Raw genomic sequence first — 16054 nt, forward strand, 5'->3', positions numbered from 1 at the left:
GGGACGTGGGAGGGCTCCAGGGTATGTTCGGCCCATCTCGTTCAGTCCCAATGAGCTGGACCCCAGCAGCAAGCTGTGCCTGCTGTGGGCTCACGCCCAATCAGCCCTAATCAGGAGAGGTGAACGCCCTGAGTCTGGCACCCTCCCGAAGGGAGTGGCCTGCGGGATCAGGCCGAAACCAGCTCTCAGACATCCCCCAATGGGTCCCAGAGTGTGAGACGGCACAGGCCAGGCCAAGGGACCCCCTTAGCATATCGTTAGCAAATTATGCTTTGGTTGGTTGAACAGTTGCCAGTCACCAGACAACCAGACACTTAGCATATTAGGCTTTTATTATATAGGATAATTTGAGTCTTTTCTATTTTTTTTCCTTAGTCTAACTAAACACTTGTCAACATTATTGGTTTTTTCAAAGAAATAACTTGGTTTCGTTGATTTTCCTCTTACTTTTCTGTGTTCTATTTTATTAATTTTTTGCTATAAACATTATTTCCCTCACTCTGCTTGTTTTAGGCTTAGTTTGTTCTTTTCCCATTGCTTTAAGGTAGAGAAGATAAGGTTTTTATTTGAGAACTGTTTTTTAACATGGGCATTCACAGCTATAAATTCCCCTTTAAACATTGCTTTAGTTGCAGCCCATAAGGTTTTGTGTGCTGTGTTGTTTGGCTGTACATGGATAGACTTAAAAATGATTTTGAATGTTTGATAGCACAGCCCTTGATATTATCTTAATATACATCTCTCATTTATGAACAGCATATATTGGAGTTGTTGGTAAATTACTGTTTATAAATATTTTTTTAAAGAAGGCCCTAGGGATGTTTGTTTGTGTAATTTGGGGTTTTGTGCTGATTTTACTTATTGTGCATCATCTTGGTTTGGAGGAGAGGACTAATTGTTGGGGACAAAGTGCTAGTCCTAATTCTGCAGAACTTTGTAGCAATTGCTTAATTTTTCCGTACTTTAACAAAACGCCATAGTAAAACCTCATTCAGAACTTGCGCTAAAAAATGTCGTAATGTTTGTGAAAGCATTCTGAAGGCCTACAGTATACTATGGAAATGTCTCTGATGGGGGAGGGGGGGCGGTGTTTCTGAGTTTGTATTGTTAGCATGCAAGGCACCCTTGTGATAATCTGTGGTCGGTGTGCCACCCTTAGCCGTGTGACCCTGGACAAGTTATTGGACCCTCTCTGTGTCTCAGTTAACTTCATTTGTAGAAGGCAGTGATACCTGTCCTCACATGGGGACATTGTGGGGATTCATGAACTAATCCATGCAGAGCACTTAGGATAACGTTTGTTAAATAATACTTATAAATAAATGGCCGCTGATGTTGTTTGTGCCACTGAGGGAAAATACACCAAGTAAGCATTCATGGAATGCCAGAGAATAAACAGAGGTGGTTTTGTCTTTGTTTTACTTCTTGCTATATGAAATCTGTAATTTCAAAAACAACACTTATTTAGCATATTTGAGTTTATCACATGACATTTATGTTCTCTGCAGAAAATTGCAAATAATGGGTTAAAAGAATATTTGGTTTTTGGTAATCAGTCATAATCATTACCATCTTCATTTGTTGCTGAAACTGTACTTTTGGAAAAAAATTATGAAAATGTGAAAACAGTTACAAAAATGTGCCACAGAGAGTAGAGTTAGATTTATTTGTCCCGGTGGATCTGTTCCAGAATCCGAAACTCGAATGGTGAGCTTGAGATCGCTCCTAAGCACATACCTGTGTTACATTAATCAGGGGCCAGAGCTGTCCCGGGACATGTGTGCAGGAATGAAACAGAGTCATGAAAACCCAAGCTGATTAGCCTGCATCCTGGCTTGATTTTGAAAGCATGGAAGGAAGTCAGTGGACTATAAGTTTTGTGCTGAAGACCAGAGTTCTTGTTCTCATTTTCCTTCTGTTGCTTCTGCTGCCCGAGGTCTGAGGACCAGCAGGACTGAGTAAAGCCAGAGCTGTCTGCGGTGCGCCGGAGCCCATGCTGGGCTGCGGGGCTAGGGACCTTCCAGTTGCGCTTCCCTTGCTCTGAGTGCCAAGGATTGTGCAGGGCCCCTGCTTTGACAGGATTCCCTGTGTGTGGATTTGAAGATGCATTTCTCTGAGGCTTAGTTCCATAAGGCTGGTTTAGGAGCATGTAGTTCACCTGCTCCAGCCTCCTGCTCACCCCTCCCCCATTCTGAAGGTCATCTGCACATGCACATGTGACACATCTCTGCGTGCGCACATTCCTCCAGGTCGGCCTTGCCTGCTGGTGTTTACTGTGAGCAGCTGCTGTGGGAGACAGGTCGGGGCTCCACCCAGACCTGTGTTGCTGCAACACTCAGGAAACTTGCTCTGCACCTTACAGCATGTGCAATGAGGACCCCAAGACCTCCATCCTTTTCAGTTTCCGGTTATTTTTAACTGATATTTATGTACTTGTAATCACCTCCTTGATAGAACAACTCACTTTATTTCCTTTAAGCACTAGTCATGAGGATATGTTAGTTATCTTTATTTATACGGTGAGTCTTTTTTTTTCCTTAAATTGATTGATTTTAGAGATGAAGGAAGGGAGAAAAGAGGGAGGGAAGAGAGAGAGAGAGAAAGAGACAAAAAGAGAAAGAAAGAAACATTGATTTGTTATTCCACTTATTTATGCATTCATTGGTTGAGTCTTGTATGTGCCCTGACTGGGCATCAAAACCACAACCTTGGCATATCAGGATGGTGCTCTGACTAAACTACCCAGCCTGGGCACGAGTCAGTCTTTTTGTAGAGTTTTCTTTATCTTAGTTTTATGAGAGGACCATCAGCACATAATCATCCCAACAGAATTGTTAGTAAAAGAAAAAAAACTTCATAGAATTGGGTAGCATACTAAGTTATGTTAATCATGTTGACAGTTGCATTGTAAGCTCCGATAAAGCCCATAACTTATAATTTAATTCTAGTAAATAAATTTAAATGACATTTTAAAAGTAAACGTATATTTAGTAACTAGGGAGACTAGAGTTGATGCAAATTCGAGCTCATTTTGAAAAAGGTTGGCGAAGAGACCATCTCAATTTATTAGCATATCTGGTATAGTATTTCAAGTTGCCACTTCCCTGTCTGCGGATTTTTGTGTTTTTGAGGTTTGAAAATTCTTTATCCCAAACCTTTCTAACCACAGCTTAGTTCCTGGTCAGAATAACAGGTTGCCATCAAGTACAAAATATGTATCACGGAAATATCACCGCAGCTCCAGCTTTTAACTTCCCAGAACGCTTTATCAGTTGCTCCCACGTTGAAAATTTGGATTGAGTGGTGCTTGTCTTCCAAAACAAACTTGGGAAACTGAGCCAGGACCCGCCCTTGGGAGAGCTGGATGTAGGAAAAAGGGCATGGAGCTTTATGCTTTGCAAAAGATTCCAGAAAGTGCTGGGCTGCAGAGCTTTGAAGAAGTAATGATACTTGAAAAGAGAGGATTGAAACAGCCCTCATTCGGAAGAAATCCTCTCTCTGGAATGGGTGTTTTTTATTTATTTGTTTTTACAAACTGTGATTGCCTTGGGAAAATAGGAAATTAACTCCCACTTTGCTCCTTGTTTTGCAAACTGTAGACCTAAGCTATGGAGTGTATGTTACGGTAAGAACACGCTGAAGTCCCTGGCAGGAGCAGACTTTCCTAACTAACTCCTCCATTTATTCTCTGAAGAGCAGGGATGTGTTCTCATTTCTGCTGTGGCTACGAGGGTGAGGATGAGGGAGGGAAATCGCTGGGACTTGCTCTAGTTGTTTGCCACGGGCTCTCCTCTGCAGCAGGCCGTGGCTTTCTGTGTTGCTGAGTGCAGGAGACAGACCCGAGGATGCCGTTGGGTAGACAGTCTTCAGGAGCAGAGGCTTATGTGTCCCTGTTGTGTTGGAAGAAAACATTCGCTACACAGAAACGCGACCTGCTCGTGACAAATGAGACCACGAAGGCTCTGGATTTAGCGCCACTCTCCAATGCATGGGCAGAGCCAGCCTTGGCACGCACAGCCCAACTTGGGTATTTGAACAGGTGGCCAGCATTAAAGGACAGAGGAGCAGAGGCAGGACAGTGTCTTGGAAGGGGATAGTTGCTTCCTTACCCTCAGAGCCCAGTAGGAGGAAGGCCCCGTGAACTTGTGTCGTGGTAATATCGAATTTCTAAAGGCGCTCTGTAGCTAGCTTTAGTGCCTGCCTCCTGCTCGGGAGTGGAGGTGACCACTCATAGTCAGCTAGTCCATCTTGAAACAGGTCTTAGTCACCAGGTGCCTGCTCCCCTGACAAACTCCTGTGAGGGAAGGAAGATGTCGTGCTAGCTCACATGGGAAGAAATTTTTAGGATAAAAATCTGTGTGTCACCAACCCAGGACAATATGAACATTTGCTTCCTTTGAAATACCTGTTTAAAAAGGGAAGATGGTTATATAATAACATTTCAGTTACCTACAACACTGGACGAAAATATCTCTTGAGACTGCTCAGAGGCCTTGGCACATTCCATCCACTGACAGTGACCAGTGCTCTGTGACCACACATGCAGCTCTCTGTGAAGATGATTGAGGGCTGTGCACATGAGGTGTTAATGCTGCAGACACAGCCCAACCCTATGAACTGGCCTCGACATACGACCCTCACATGGTGGGTGCTCAATGAGTACTTGGTGGTGTCCTGGGCATCCAGGCAGTTTCTGTACATTTAGTAATCTGTGTACTGAAATAGACACAATTTGGGCATAGTTTAAAAAACATTTCTTTAATAAGCATTGAAACTGTTTTTAACTATAAAAAATAATTCGAGGCTGTTGTTTGATTATTTTTAAATGTTGTTAGCCTTTCTTTACATCTCATTGACTGGAATTGAAACCGGTTTGCTCTGATTTTAACTTCAATAGTGGTTTAAATAAAGGTGGCCTCTCTGTATCCTCAGAGCACTTCCTTCCTCTCCGGGGAGGGCCTATACCGATGCTCCATGGATGGCGAAGGGAGCCTCCCTTTCTTCATCTTTAGCAGGGTAACGTTTTGCTCACAGAGTTTGTTGTGAGAATTAAATGCTATGATACACACCCAAGCCTCTGGTTCACATAAGATGTTCAACAAATTATAGTTTCCTTCCTTTCCTGTCTCCCTAGGAAAACTTAACCCATCAGTGCCTTTCACATGCTGGTAGCCAGTGTACTTACAAAACCCAGAAAGTAGACTCTGCGTACCCTTCAACCTGGAGGGTCCAGAGGCTGTGTTCTAAGAACCCAACAGTCTGAGACGGTGTTTTGGGAAGTAGCTGTGTGCCTTATGCCTAAATTTCTTTTACCAAAGTGTGCAAATCTGTACTCTTCGAATGCCTTTTGGAGGGATTTCTTATTCTGAGGTGTTTTTACATTTCTCATGTGAATTAGCATGTATACCAACAGATGAGCATTTGTGGTGCCTTTCAGAATTCTTTACATCTTAGAAATGTTCACAGCGTATGAAGCTATCATTATTCCCTGAGAAAAAGAACAGGTTGGTAGAAATAGGGAATTGTGACCTTGCACACCTGAAACTAGTATAATGCATGTCCATTGTACCTCAGCTTAAAAATAAGGACCGGTCAGAGAGATTTCCCACAGAATTGTATTACTCAAGTAAGATAAAAAGCATAAGAAAATAGCAAAGCTGACAGTTGATGCATTTCAGTTGACAGTCTCTTGTGCAGAGCAGACTCTTATCGTATTTGCTGACATTCTCTAAAACATTTCCCTTCTACTTTGTATTTTTTTCTTTTTCAGTATTCCTTAACAGTCAAAATAATTGGGGTATTTTTTAAAAAGGATATTTCAAAAATGTGCTCACTTTTGTTCTGCATTTTTTCTGGAGGACAGTTATGCCAAAGAGCTCTCTCATAAAACTTCCCAAGCTCGGGACACCAGGGAAGCCTTTTTCATACTGAAACTGATTCTCAAATTTACGATCTGCTTCATAATTAAATAGTTAACTATCACTTGGCTGGATGGATGCTGATATTTATAACAGGTTCTCTTCTGTTTGGTAGAGGCGGTGATGGTCTATTCATTTGTTTTGGAGATTAAGCAGACGCAGAAAAAACGTTCTCTTGCATGCAGGCAGTATGGTGGTTTTGACATATCTTGTTGAAATATTTCAAAAGTTCAGTTGCACCAAGTAAGACTGATGAATGGCTTCGCAGTCTGGAGCACCTTTGCTTGCCCACACTTGAACAGCCTGGCATTTGTGAGAGCTAGAAATTAGGTCACAGAAGGGAAGGTATGTGTTTGCTGGGGATAGGAGGAGGAGTGGAGAGCTGGCCGCTGCTCTGGAGTGCCCTGTTCTCCTCTCCCACCATGCCCGCTCTGCTGTCCTGACAACTCTGAGCAGATCCTGAGTGTGTCCAGTCTAGTGTTATAATACCATAGTATTAAAGTGAAGAGGAGGAGGGCGAGCCTGGTCACCTGCGTCAGATCACAGACTTAAACCTGCAGGTGCTGGCCGCAGTCCCACCACAGCACGTCCTGCTTTATGCCTTGCATTTTTCCGCCTTTGTTTAAATATTCAACCTGTCCAACCTGTTTGGGCTGAACAAGCTGGTGCTAGCAAACATCTAAACGTGCCCACTCACTGTCAACGGTTTTCTGATTTGTTAAGGAAGGTGATTAGCAACAAACTGTGCCCCCACCCTCTACTAAAAAGTAAACCAGCAGCACAGAAATGTTAGGATACACACGTAGCACATTGAGTCCTACTCAACCTCCTCTTGGGCGTGTGCATTGTACCCGTGGGTCTGTCTCCTTTGGCATCCTCTAAGACACTGGGTTGATGGAGAGCTTATTGGCTTTCAGTGTAGAGAGATTTTGTATTTCCTAAATGGGGTTCATTGGTATGTGGTATCAGCACTTAATTCTTCAAAGGGATTGTTCTAGTTCTACAGGTGGGAACACTGAGGTCTGCAATGTTACGGGGTTCAGCTAAGATCGGAAGCAAACCTTGGCCCCTTCTTTCTGGCTCCTTCTCTGCCTGGCTCCCAGTGCTGGAACAGCGTGCTCCTCTCCCTGCAGCACATCACCTGGCGATGCGTCACCTGTGGCCAACAGAGACCAGTGTGTGCCTCCTTAATCCCGTATTAGAGAAAAGGTGACTGCACTGCTACCATCGCGCAGGGGCTCTGTCGCTGGTTGGTGCTCACAGGTGACATTTCTCTTTGCATTCATTTTTGTGATTTCTCTCAGAGATGAATTGATGGTGGTACCCTGTTCCTTCTCTGCTCTTTCTCTCGGCCCCTAATAATATGACATGGTGTTCCCGTAGTGGTGGGTGACTCCTTTCCCCCACACTCCTCCCTGCTCCCAGCGCCCACCCTCCATTCGCCCGGTGGCGGCAGGCCATCAGGGAGGGCCATCCTAAGCACTACTTGTTCCTCTTCTGGAAGCAGCCGAGCAGCAGCAAACAGTGACTTGGCACCACCTTACTGTGGCGATAATCATCTCTTCCTCCTCTGCAAGAAGAAAGAGGATGTGAAGAACTAGCTTCTGCCATCTTAAAGTTAAAGCGGATACCCTCAGGGCTGGAGTGAGAAAAGGTCTCAGTGACTTCAGCATTTCCATTCTGCCGTGAAACTGAGGTTTGGGGGTTGGCCTAACTGCCGTTCCTTAGCTGTTGCCACAGAAGCACTCTCCAGCTGAGGGGATGGTGGTGGCTTCCCTTAGGGATGGTGGCGTTCTCACTGAGACCATAGGTCCCCGCGTCCTGCTGCAGGGCCAGCTCTGAGTGTGGAATTGGGACCCCAGCTGTATGGGAAGGTGGCAGAAATGCAGGGAGCGTAGCCTGGGGAAGGAGCGTAGCCTGGGAAGCTGCCTAAAGAAAAGTGGCAACTTTCTACTTATTCCTCCGGATTAGCACAAGGAAAGTCAGGCAAGGCCATGTCATCTCTGCCCGGATGAGAGAGTTCTCTTCGGGTGTGCTAGAGGTCAACTCATCCTACCTCTGAGGTCTACTGTTTGTTTTTTAAGAATCTGTGATTTTATATGGCAATATATACTATGTATTTTTGTGGGCATTATTAAAAGATATCCAGGGAGCCAGATAGTGACAGAAGCATGTTATAACAAATGAAAATTGTAACAGAACTAGGAAAAATAGTACATGAGGGTTTAGGGTGTACTGATTCTAAAGCATGATAGTTAGGAACAGGGTCTAGAATTGCGATTTTTTTTTAAGGTTGATATTTATTGATATGGGTCACCCTTCAGGCTTTCCTACGCTGAGTTTGAAAGTCAGGAGAGGGGGACGGAGCTTCAGAGTGAGCAGTGAAGGGCCCGCTGTTTCCTCAGCAGACAGTAACTGGAAGACCTTTTACCTTGATTCTGATGTGTGGTCAGCAGCTTCCAGTATCAGCATGGCAGTGGGGGAAAGGAAGGCAGTAGCCAAAGGGTTGCCTTTCTCCTTCCTGAAGGATGGCTTAAGAGATTGGGAACATGGAGGGAAAATCCTCTTCAGGCATCATCCTCTCAGCTCTGTCCATCAACAGGGTAGTGTTTGTACCAAGGTCTTAGGTGAGACCAAGATGGAGTAGGAATGACCATCTCCCTCGTGATGAAGGAGACAGGAGCTGATGGGACAGGAGAGCAGGCCTGGGGGTCCAGCCAGAAATGCAGTCTCGGGGTGAAGAGCTCTGGCTGAAGAGCCGTGGAGATGGTGAGACTGAACCCCAGGCACACCCCTACTTTGAATTAAAATTCCTTAACTTTGTTTTTTTTTAAATATATTTTATTGATTTTTCACAGAGAGGAAGGGAGAGAGATAGAGAGTTAGAAACATCGATGAGAGAGAAACATCGACCAGCTGCCTCCTGCACATCTCCTGCCGAGGATGTGCCCGCAACCCAGGCACATGCCCTTGACCGGAATCGAACCTGGGACCCTTCAGTCCACAGGCCGACGCTCTATCCACTGAGCCAAACCGGTTTCAGCAAAATTCCTTAACTTTGTATGGAGTTTCGATTCATGGCACCACCAGAGTGTCGGGCTGCAGCCAACAAGGCAACAAGTGGGACATGGTCTTTTAGACAGCTCCCTCCCTCATCTTTTGCCCCTTAGCAGAGGCAAAGGCAGCAGGATTAAACTTAAGTATTAGCACTAAGATGCAATCCTTGCCTTCGCCCTTGCCTGTGCTGGTCACATTGCCGGTGTCAGAGCACAAGGAATCCCACTGGCTCATGTTGGGGTGGGTGCAGCAGCCCGGCATTTCAGGAAGCACATCCCGAGAGCCTTGGAAGCAGTCTGGTGGAGGCATTTCCACAACCAGCCTGCAGACAGCAGGAACGCCTCCCTGCGGTTTGCACTTCACGCTAGGCTGACTTCTAGATCTTTCTGAGAGTGCTGTCTCCTGGGTCAGCAAGGCTGCTTACACCATTGTCCAACCTTCCTCCGCACCCAGGCACAGCTGGTGTGACCTGCCTTCTGGATAAGGATGACTGAGCCTGAACAACACCCGAATTACTAGAAGGTGCCTTTGAGCTCACAGGTGGGGCCACACTGGGAATGGCTTGATTGATGCCATCCTCTACCCCTCCACCCCCCACCCCATTCACCTCCATCTTCACTCCCCAACCCCTCATTTGGTGGCACAGGACTCTGTGGACATTACAAGTGTCCCTCACAGCTCCCCACCCTAAACTCTCCCTCTAAACTTGTTACAGAAACACACTAATCTTTCTGCAGGCTTTCGTTTCTTTGGCCCACATATAGGTTGTAGAGCTGTGGTGCTTCTGAATCTCATGCGTTCTCTCTGGTTGTCACAAGACTTTGCTGGAAAAGCAGAGCGAGCACGCGTGGTAGGAGTGGAGGTGTGTCTGTGATCAGGCTGTAAAAACCCGTTTTAAACGTGTTGACTTGAGTTTGGTGGCCCCGAGCGGTACTGGGTACAGTCTGTGTACAGTAAACATGTGCAAGGTCTGCTGGTGAGCCAGGGAGAGGTTTAATGCTTAGACCCAAAAAATGTCAGTATCTGAGTCAAAAAGTTAACCAGATCCTTGAACCGTATGAAGGGTTAGAATTTCCCTGCCATCTAGTGACTCATACATGACCTGGAGGGTGTGTGGACATCCAGGGTGCGGGGCCAGGCCTGAGAACATGCATTTGTAACAGGCTCCGGGGTGACGCTCATGTTGCTGGTCAGAGGACCACAGCTTGAAAACTAGTGTGCTCTAGGAGGCTTGTAGTATTCTCCCGGTACCTTTCACAGATGTGAAAACTGAAGCTGAGGAGACGCACCATGGGGAGTCTCCATGGTTTCCAGGTGATAAGAGCCAGGACGAGGCCTGTGCAGGTCTTGCAGCTCCCAGACTGCCTAAGACTTCAGTGCCATCACGTGGTCGCTCTGCCTCCTACATTGTCTTCCCTCTCAACTTTGCTTTTTTTCATCTATCCCAATCCCTGCTGGCTCCTCAGGGCAAGCCAGTGCTTGAAAGGTTAAGAGTTTGCCTGTGTTTCCAAATCTACAGATTTACATACCTAAGAAAGGTCAGCAGAAAGTTCCCATATTTGGGACTGGAAACGGGGAAGTTCAGGGAGTAAGGGAGGGTCTGTCTCCTTTGAGTTACTGGGTTCGGCTCTTGTACTAGGTGTATCTGGTTTAGCTCTGATATATTCCTTACTCTTCTGGGCAGCACACCCTAGATACAATGGATCTTTTCACATTTTAGAAAATAAATGATTATGGGAGGAAAACTTGGAGTTGAAAATCAGCATCCGTCTCAAAATTCAAAGTAGGCTCTTATCAGTGCTAAAAAGACTCCAATTTAGACTGTTTTCCTGGTTTAGGAAACATCTGCAGCATTTGTTTGGTTGTTACTGTGAAAGCCCCTCTGGGTGTTACGAACAGGAGAAAGCAAAAACGTCACTTGACTCTTGAAAGAGCCCTGATACAATTCATTCCTCAGACCAGGTGTGGCAGGATTCCTACTACTGACGTGGCATACCGCCAAAGAAAATTCTAGAATTTTATGCAAAAAGCAGATGCTTACCTTGAGTTTGCATTAACTTCTCTCTACTGTGAATGTAGGTACAGTCTTTAATGCATGAATACAGGTTAATTTTAGTAGAGAAAACATTAGCATGTGTCCTCAGTGTTCACAATGGGGTGTTTTTTATTAAAGGCTCTTCAGTATAGCATTGTTTACTGTATAGTCTCCTATCGAGTTTGTGAACATGAAATCCTATTAAAGGAAAATTAGAAAGTGCCTCGGAAACTGAGGACATACATTGTAGTGATATTGCAGGTGTAACAGATTTTCTGCATATTTACTTCATCCTGCCCTCCATTCAATGATTCAACAAATACTTATTCATTCCTGTATTCAACCATTTTGGCAAATATTTATTAACCACCTACTATGTGCCACCAGGAGCTAGTGCAGAGAAGGGGAAGTATACGTCACCACCTGAACATTGCATATTTCTCATCCTGGTCAATGTGGAAAGTGTGAAAAGATGTTAACTGTTCAGGTGCAGAATGGAGGAGATGGCTCTTAGGAACTAAAATTGTGGCGTTGCTGTTAAACACACACAAGGAAACCCCAGGTCTGTTTACACAGCCTCTGGAGGTGGTGGTCCCAGCCCTGTGGCTTTCACTCTCGGACCACATCCACATTGGTACTCACTTCTGACCCAACATTTTCTGAAGGATGCTCACACTGGAGAGTATTCCAAGGTTAGAAGTGATTGGCATCATTCGACAGATGAGAGAACTGGCTGAAGGAGCTGGAGTTGTTTAATTTTAAGGAAGCTTTGGAGAAAGGCAGTCATTATCCTGAATGTAGACTGATTCTGTGTTGCCCCTGAGGACAGATAGACAAAGGACAGAATTTTTGGCTTTGCATGGGGAAGATGATTTTAGCAATTAGCACTTGAAAATGGAGAAGTCCTTGTGCTGGAAGTAGTCACAGAACTAAGTGATGGTGTGTCTACTGTGTTTATATTTGAACAATGGTAGTGAGAACTTTCTGTGCTTAGTGGGAAGCTGGACAGCATCTCAGCTCCCTTCCAGTTCTGAGGTTCATTGCAATTTATTGGTTCTTAGGGTACATGGAAATTAGATGAATTAGCCCTCTAGATAAAACATAAGGGAAAAATAGACCCAAACCTTTTAAAGAAGAGAAATAGAATTATCTCGTCTGCACCAGCCCTCCTCTCTGTTTTGGCCATGTTCTGCGGAAAAGAAGCCATGACTGGCTCATCATGACGACTCGCCCGACTTATGGTGAGGGTTCGGGAAGAAATGGACAGCCAGTGCAGCCACTCCTGCTATCCGAGGCCAGAGAAGGATATCATTAACCACAGATCTCAGCCAACTCCAGAAATGGTTGGAACTCCCAACCCTGGCAGCTCAGCTATTGCCTGAGTTAAGTTCTTAAATGAACCTGCAGCTGCTGATTACCATGTAGCTGAAAGGATGGATTGGGGACATCACCCAGAGATGTCTTGGCCATCACCCAGAGATTTAACCCTGTTATGGAGTATTGCTTGAGCTCTGAACCCAGGGCTCCAGCTGGGCACTATGGGAAAATTGGAGTGGGTTGATGTGTTCAGCGGCCTCATATTTCCTACCAGCCCCTCAAGACTGTTGTGACCTGGTCTCCTCTCCCTGCCTGTGACAGGGATGCAGTTCAAGGGCAGTCCTAGTTTTTCAGAATAAGACAGAGGCAGGACTGGAGGTAGGGAATGTTCTTGCCTGACCTCTGAGCGTTCACTCCCTGTTGTAATTTTGTTAGCGTTTGCTATCAGCTGCTAGGCCTTGGGCAACAGTCACTCAAAATGGAAGTGTGCAGGTTCGGGTTCGATCCCTAAAAATGCAGCCCATGATCCAGAACCCAGATCCAAAGGCCTGGCCTTTGGAGGTGATTTGGAGGAAAAGCATGGACTCTGGTGTTGGCACACCAAGGACCGTTCTGTCCAAGCTGAGGTCCCGGGTGTGTCAGCCTCTCCACACCTCAACAGCTGCATCTGCAAAATGACAATAATATTGTATGTAACATTCCCACCAGATCCTCGCTGAGTACTCACTCTCGCCCCTCCTCTTTCTTTCTTTGTGGAAACAATTGTCATAAATCCTAAGAACTAGACATGCTTATCACCTGATAGAGAGGGCACCCAGTGAACTGCTGACAGTTGTCAGTCTGATTTCATTTTCTCATGGGTTATGGCCTCATGTTCATCTGCAGAGGTAACCTGTCGACTGTTGAAAGGGTATTCATTTTTTAAGTTAATTTTGAGTTTACTTATTGAAAGGGTGGGTTTGGTACTAATTCGCATCCCTTAGTGATATACTTCCTCAGGGCTTAGATGCTATGAAAAAATTCTTTTTACATTTCTAAAGTTGGAATGTACCATCCAATAAACGTGGAAAGAAGCTTGTTGGCCTTTCCTTTTTCCATCCAAACACTGATGCTAAGTGGTGGTCTCCTTAAATCCCTGTAGAACAGAACGGGTGCTTAGAGGAAGGCTGTTTGTTTTCATGAACTTTCCCAAGGCTTCGGTGACCAAGGACTAATACCAAAGCACCCTTTCCTGTTACTCTAAGTGGGCATTATGGTTGGGATTTTTTTCCATTCTCTGCGCGGAGTCTCTCTGCTCCACCACACCGATTCCCCTAAGGACACAGGTTTGGCCTGAACCGCCTTCCTTGAGGCCCATTTCCTTGAAGGTTAGGCCATGTCTAAGCTGCCGGCAGCTGGTTAGGCTGGTGCTCTCTGGGCAGGGGCTAATGTGGAGGCCCCTCCGTCTTCTAGAACGTGTCTGTAGAACCAGAACAAGGGAAGTCGCATCTTACCCCCCACATGCTCAGCACGGACTCGCGGGTGTCGCAGGGCGGGTGATGTGAGGGAAAGGCATTGTCTTAGCTGTGTCACTGAGTCGGTGGCCTGAGGCCTGTGTTGTGGTGCTCGTGGTTCGAGAACTTCTTCACCTTTGCATCTGAGGCCTGTCTTCCCTGAAGAAGGCGTCCCCAAAAGTGACCTGAACTTCTTTTCACAAGTGTGGTAGGGTCATTTATGAAAACTCTGCTGTTCTTCCCATTCCTACCAACGTCTCCAGTACAATAATCCTATAAAGGAATCATTTATACAAAGCTGTGGCTGCATTCTGACGTCGGGCACAGTTGAACCCGTCAGAGACGACGGTGGTGGTGGTGGTGATGATGATTGTCAGTAGAAAGACTAAGCCTTTTATGTCACAGTGCAAGGACATTGAAAGTGACTCTCTTTATATAATGTCATTCTTTCCCTCTTGGTCTTGATACCTTGTTCTTAGGATGTTTGTTTTAGAACTTGATAAAGTTAGGTCACTATAAATCAGCTATCCATAAAACTCTCTTTTTGGAACCCATAAAACTCTGTATTATAATTGTATATATATTATGAATATGTAATACTTATATGTATAGTTCTAGTCCAGGGGTGGGCAAACTTTTTGACTCGAGGGCCACAATGGGTTCTTAAACTGGACCGGAGGGCCGGACAAAAGCATGGATGGAGTGTTTGTGTGAACTAATATAAATTCAAAGTAAACATCATTACATAAAAGGGTACGGCCTTTTTTTTTTTTTTTTTTTAGTTTTATTCATTTCAAACGGGCCGGATCCGGCCCGCCGGCCGTAGTTTGCCCACAGCTGTTCTAATCTCATAGATGTCAGGGTTGCAACATGTAACTTACTCATTTTATTGTCCCAGCTATTCCCATGAGCTGTTAATCCATGCAATACCATGAACAACATGGAAAGGCTTTTGGGTCTTAATAAGCGTCCCAGATATTTGTTCGGTCACCACTTCCCAAATTTGACCCATAACATTCTTCAGAAAGCAGAAGAGAGAAAATGCAGTACTGGTAGATGGGGGCTGAGTCCTGAGGGTCAATATACAGTGATTACTTGGTTTGTGAACTAGTGGTATCTGGGAATTCTTTTTTTTTTTTAAATCCTCACCTGAGGATATTTTTCCATTAAATTTTAGAGAGTGGAAAAGAGAGGGAAAGACAGAGAGAAACATCAGTGTGAGAGAAACACATCAATTGGTTGCCTCCTGGATGTGCCCTGACCAGAGTCTGGGTCTAGAAGGAGCCTGCAGCCTAGGTACGTGCCCTTGACTGGACTTGAACCCAGAACCCTTTGATTTGCAGGCCGACACTCTATTCACTGAGCCAAACCGGCCAGGGCTCTGGGAATTCTGTATTCTGTAGAATTATGTGTCCTAAAATAGTCCATTTTGCCTGAATAAGAACAGGTCATCAGATACTTTGCTTTCGTCTCATTGGTGCCAGTGAAGTTCATGAATGTCTCCCAACAGACAGCAAGATATTAAGTGACATTTTTTGGGTAGCAGTTGCAAGAGACTTAAGAGGGTTCAAGGAGGATTCAGGGAGGTTAAAAAGAGAGAAGTCACTGTATAAATTATACGTCATATCTCTAATGTCTAAATATAAAATGTAAAAAATTTAAAAGAAGTAGACCAATGCATTTTTTTTTTTTTTTTGCTAAATCAAATTGTGTGTGTGTGTGTGCATGTGTGCTTTCCAGACATATGAAGATTCACGAGAAGGACCCGAACAGTGCTACTGCTGCAGCCCCGCCATCCCCACTGAAGCGCAGGCGGCTGTCCTCCAAAAGGAAACTGAGTCATGATGCCGAGTCGGAGAAGGAAGACCCAGCGCCTGCTAAAAAGGTCCTCTCTGCTCCCAGCCCCGATGTGCCTAACCACGGGACCCTTGGTAGAAACACACCTAGTCTTTATTTTTGCGGGGGGGGGCGGGGGGGAGAGAGGCGCGGGGCGCTGGCCTGTGCTTTCCACGCTGTGTAAGGTGTCTACAGAAGAGGGTGTGTGTGCTTCCTCTGTGGAGCCCCCGGAGCCCATAAGGAAAGGGAGAGCCCGTTCCATTGCTCCTCTGCTTGTTTTTTCCAGCTAGAGTGGCAGCTGCCTCAGTGTTAGGGACTTTTACTCCCAGTGCCTGTCAAGCGCTAGGTGCTTTGTAAATACGTGTTGAATGGATGAGTGGCTGAGGGTGGATGCTGGG

At 45.4% G+C, this 16054-nt stretch overlaps 1 protein-coding gene across 5 annotated transcripts in view; it reads left to right on the forward strand.

Annotated features, from left to right (window-relative positions):
* The window catches only part of RREB1 (ras responsive element binding protein 1), a 145306-nt gene that overhangs the window by 80239 nt on the left and 49013 nt on the right, over positions 1 to 16054 (forward strand). For 4 of the 5 annotated variants that reach the window (XM_015565539.1, XM_006766097.2, XM_006766099.2 and 1 more), the window contains exon 7: positions 15561 to 15705. In XM_015565539.1, coding sequence (XP_015421025.1) covers positions 15561 to 15705 — 145 coding nt within the window. Of the gene's footprint in view, positions 1 to 7088; positions 7182 to 15560; positions 15706 to 16054 lie in introns of those variants that run through there. The other variant, XM_015565540.1, reaches the window with a different exon arrangement.

The sequence above is a fragment of the Myotis davidii genome, unplaced genomic scaffold (assembly GCF_000327345.1).
Source record: "Myotis davidii unplaced genomic scaffold, ASM32734v1 scaffold80, whole genome shotgun sequence".
NCBI classification, from domain to species: Eukaryota; Metazoa; Chordata; class Mammalia; order Chiroptera; family Vespertilionidae; genus Myotis; species Myotis davidii.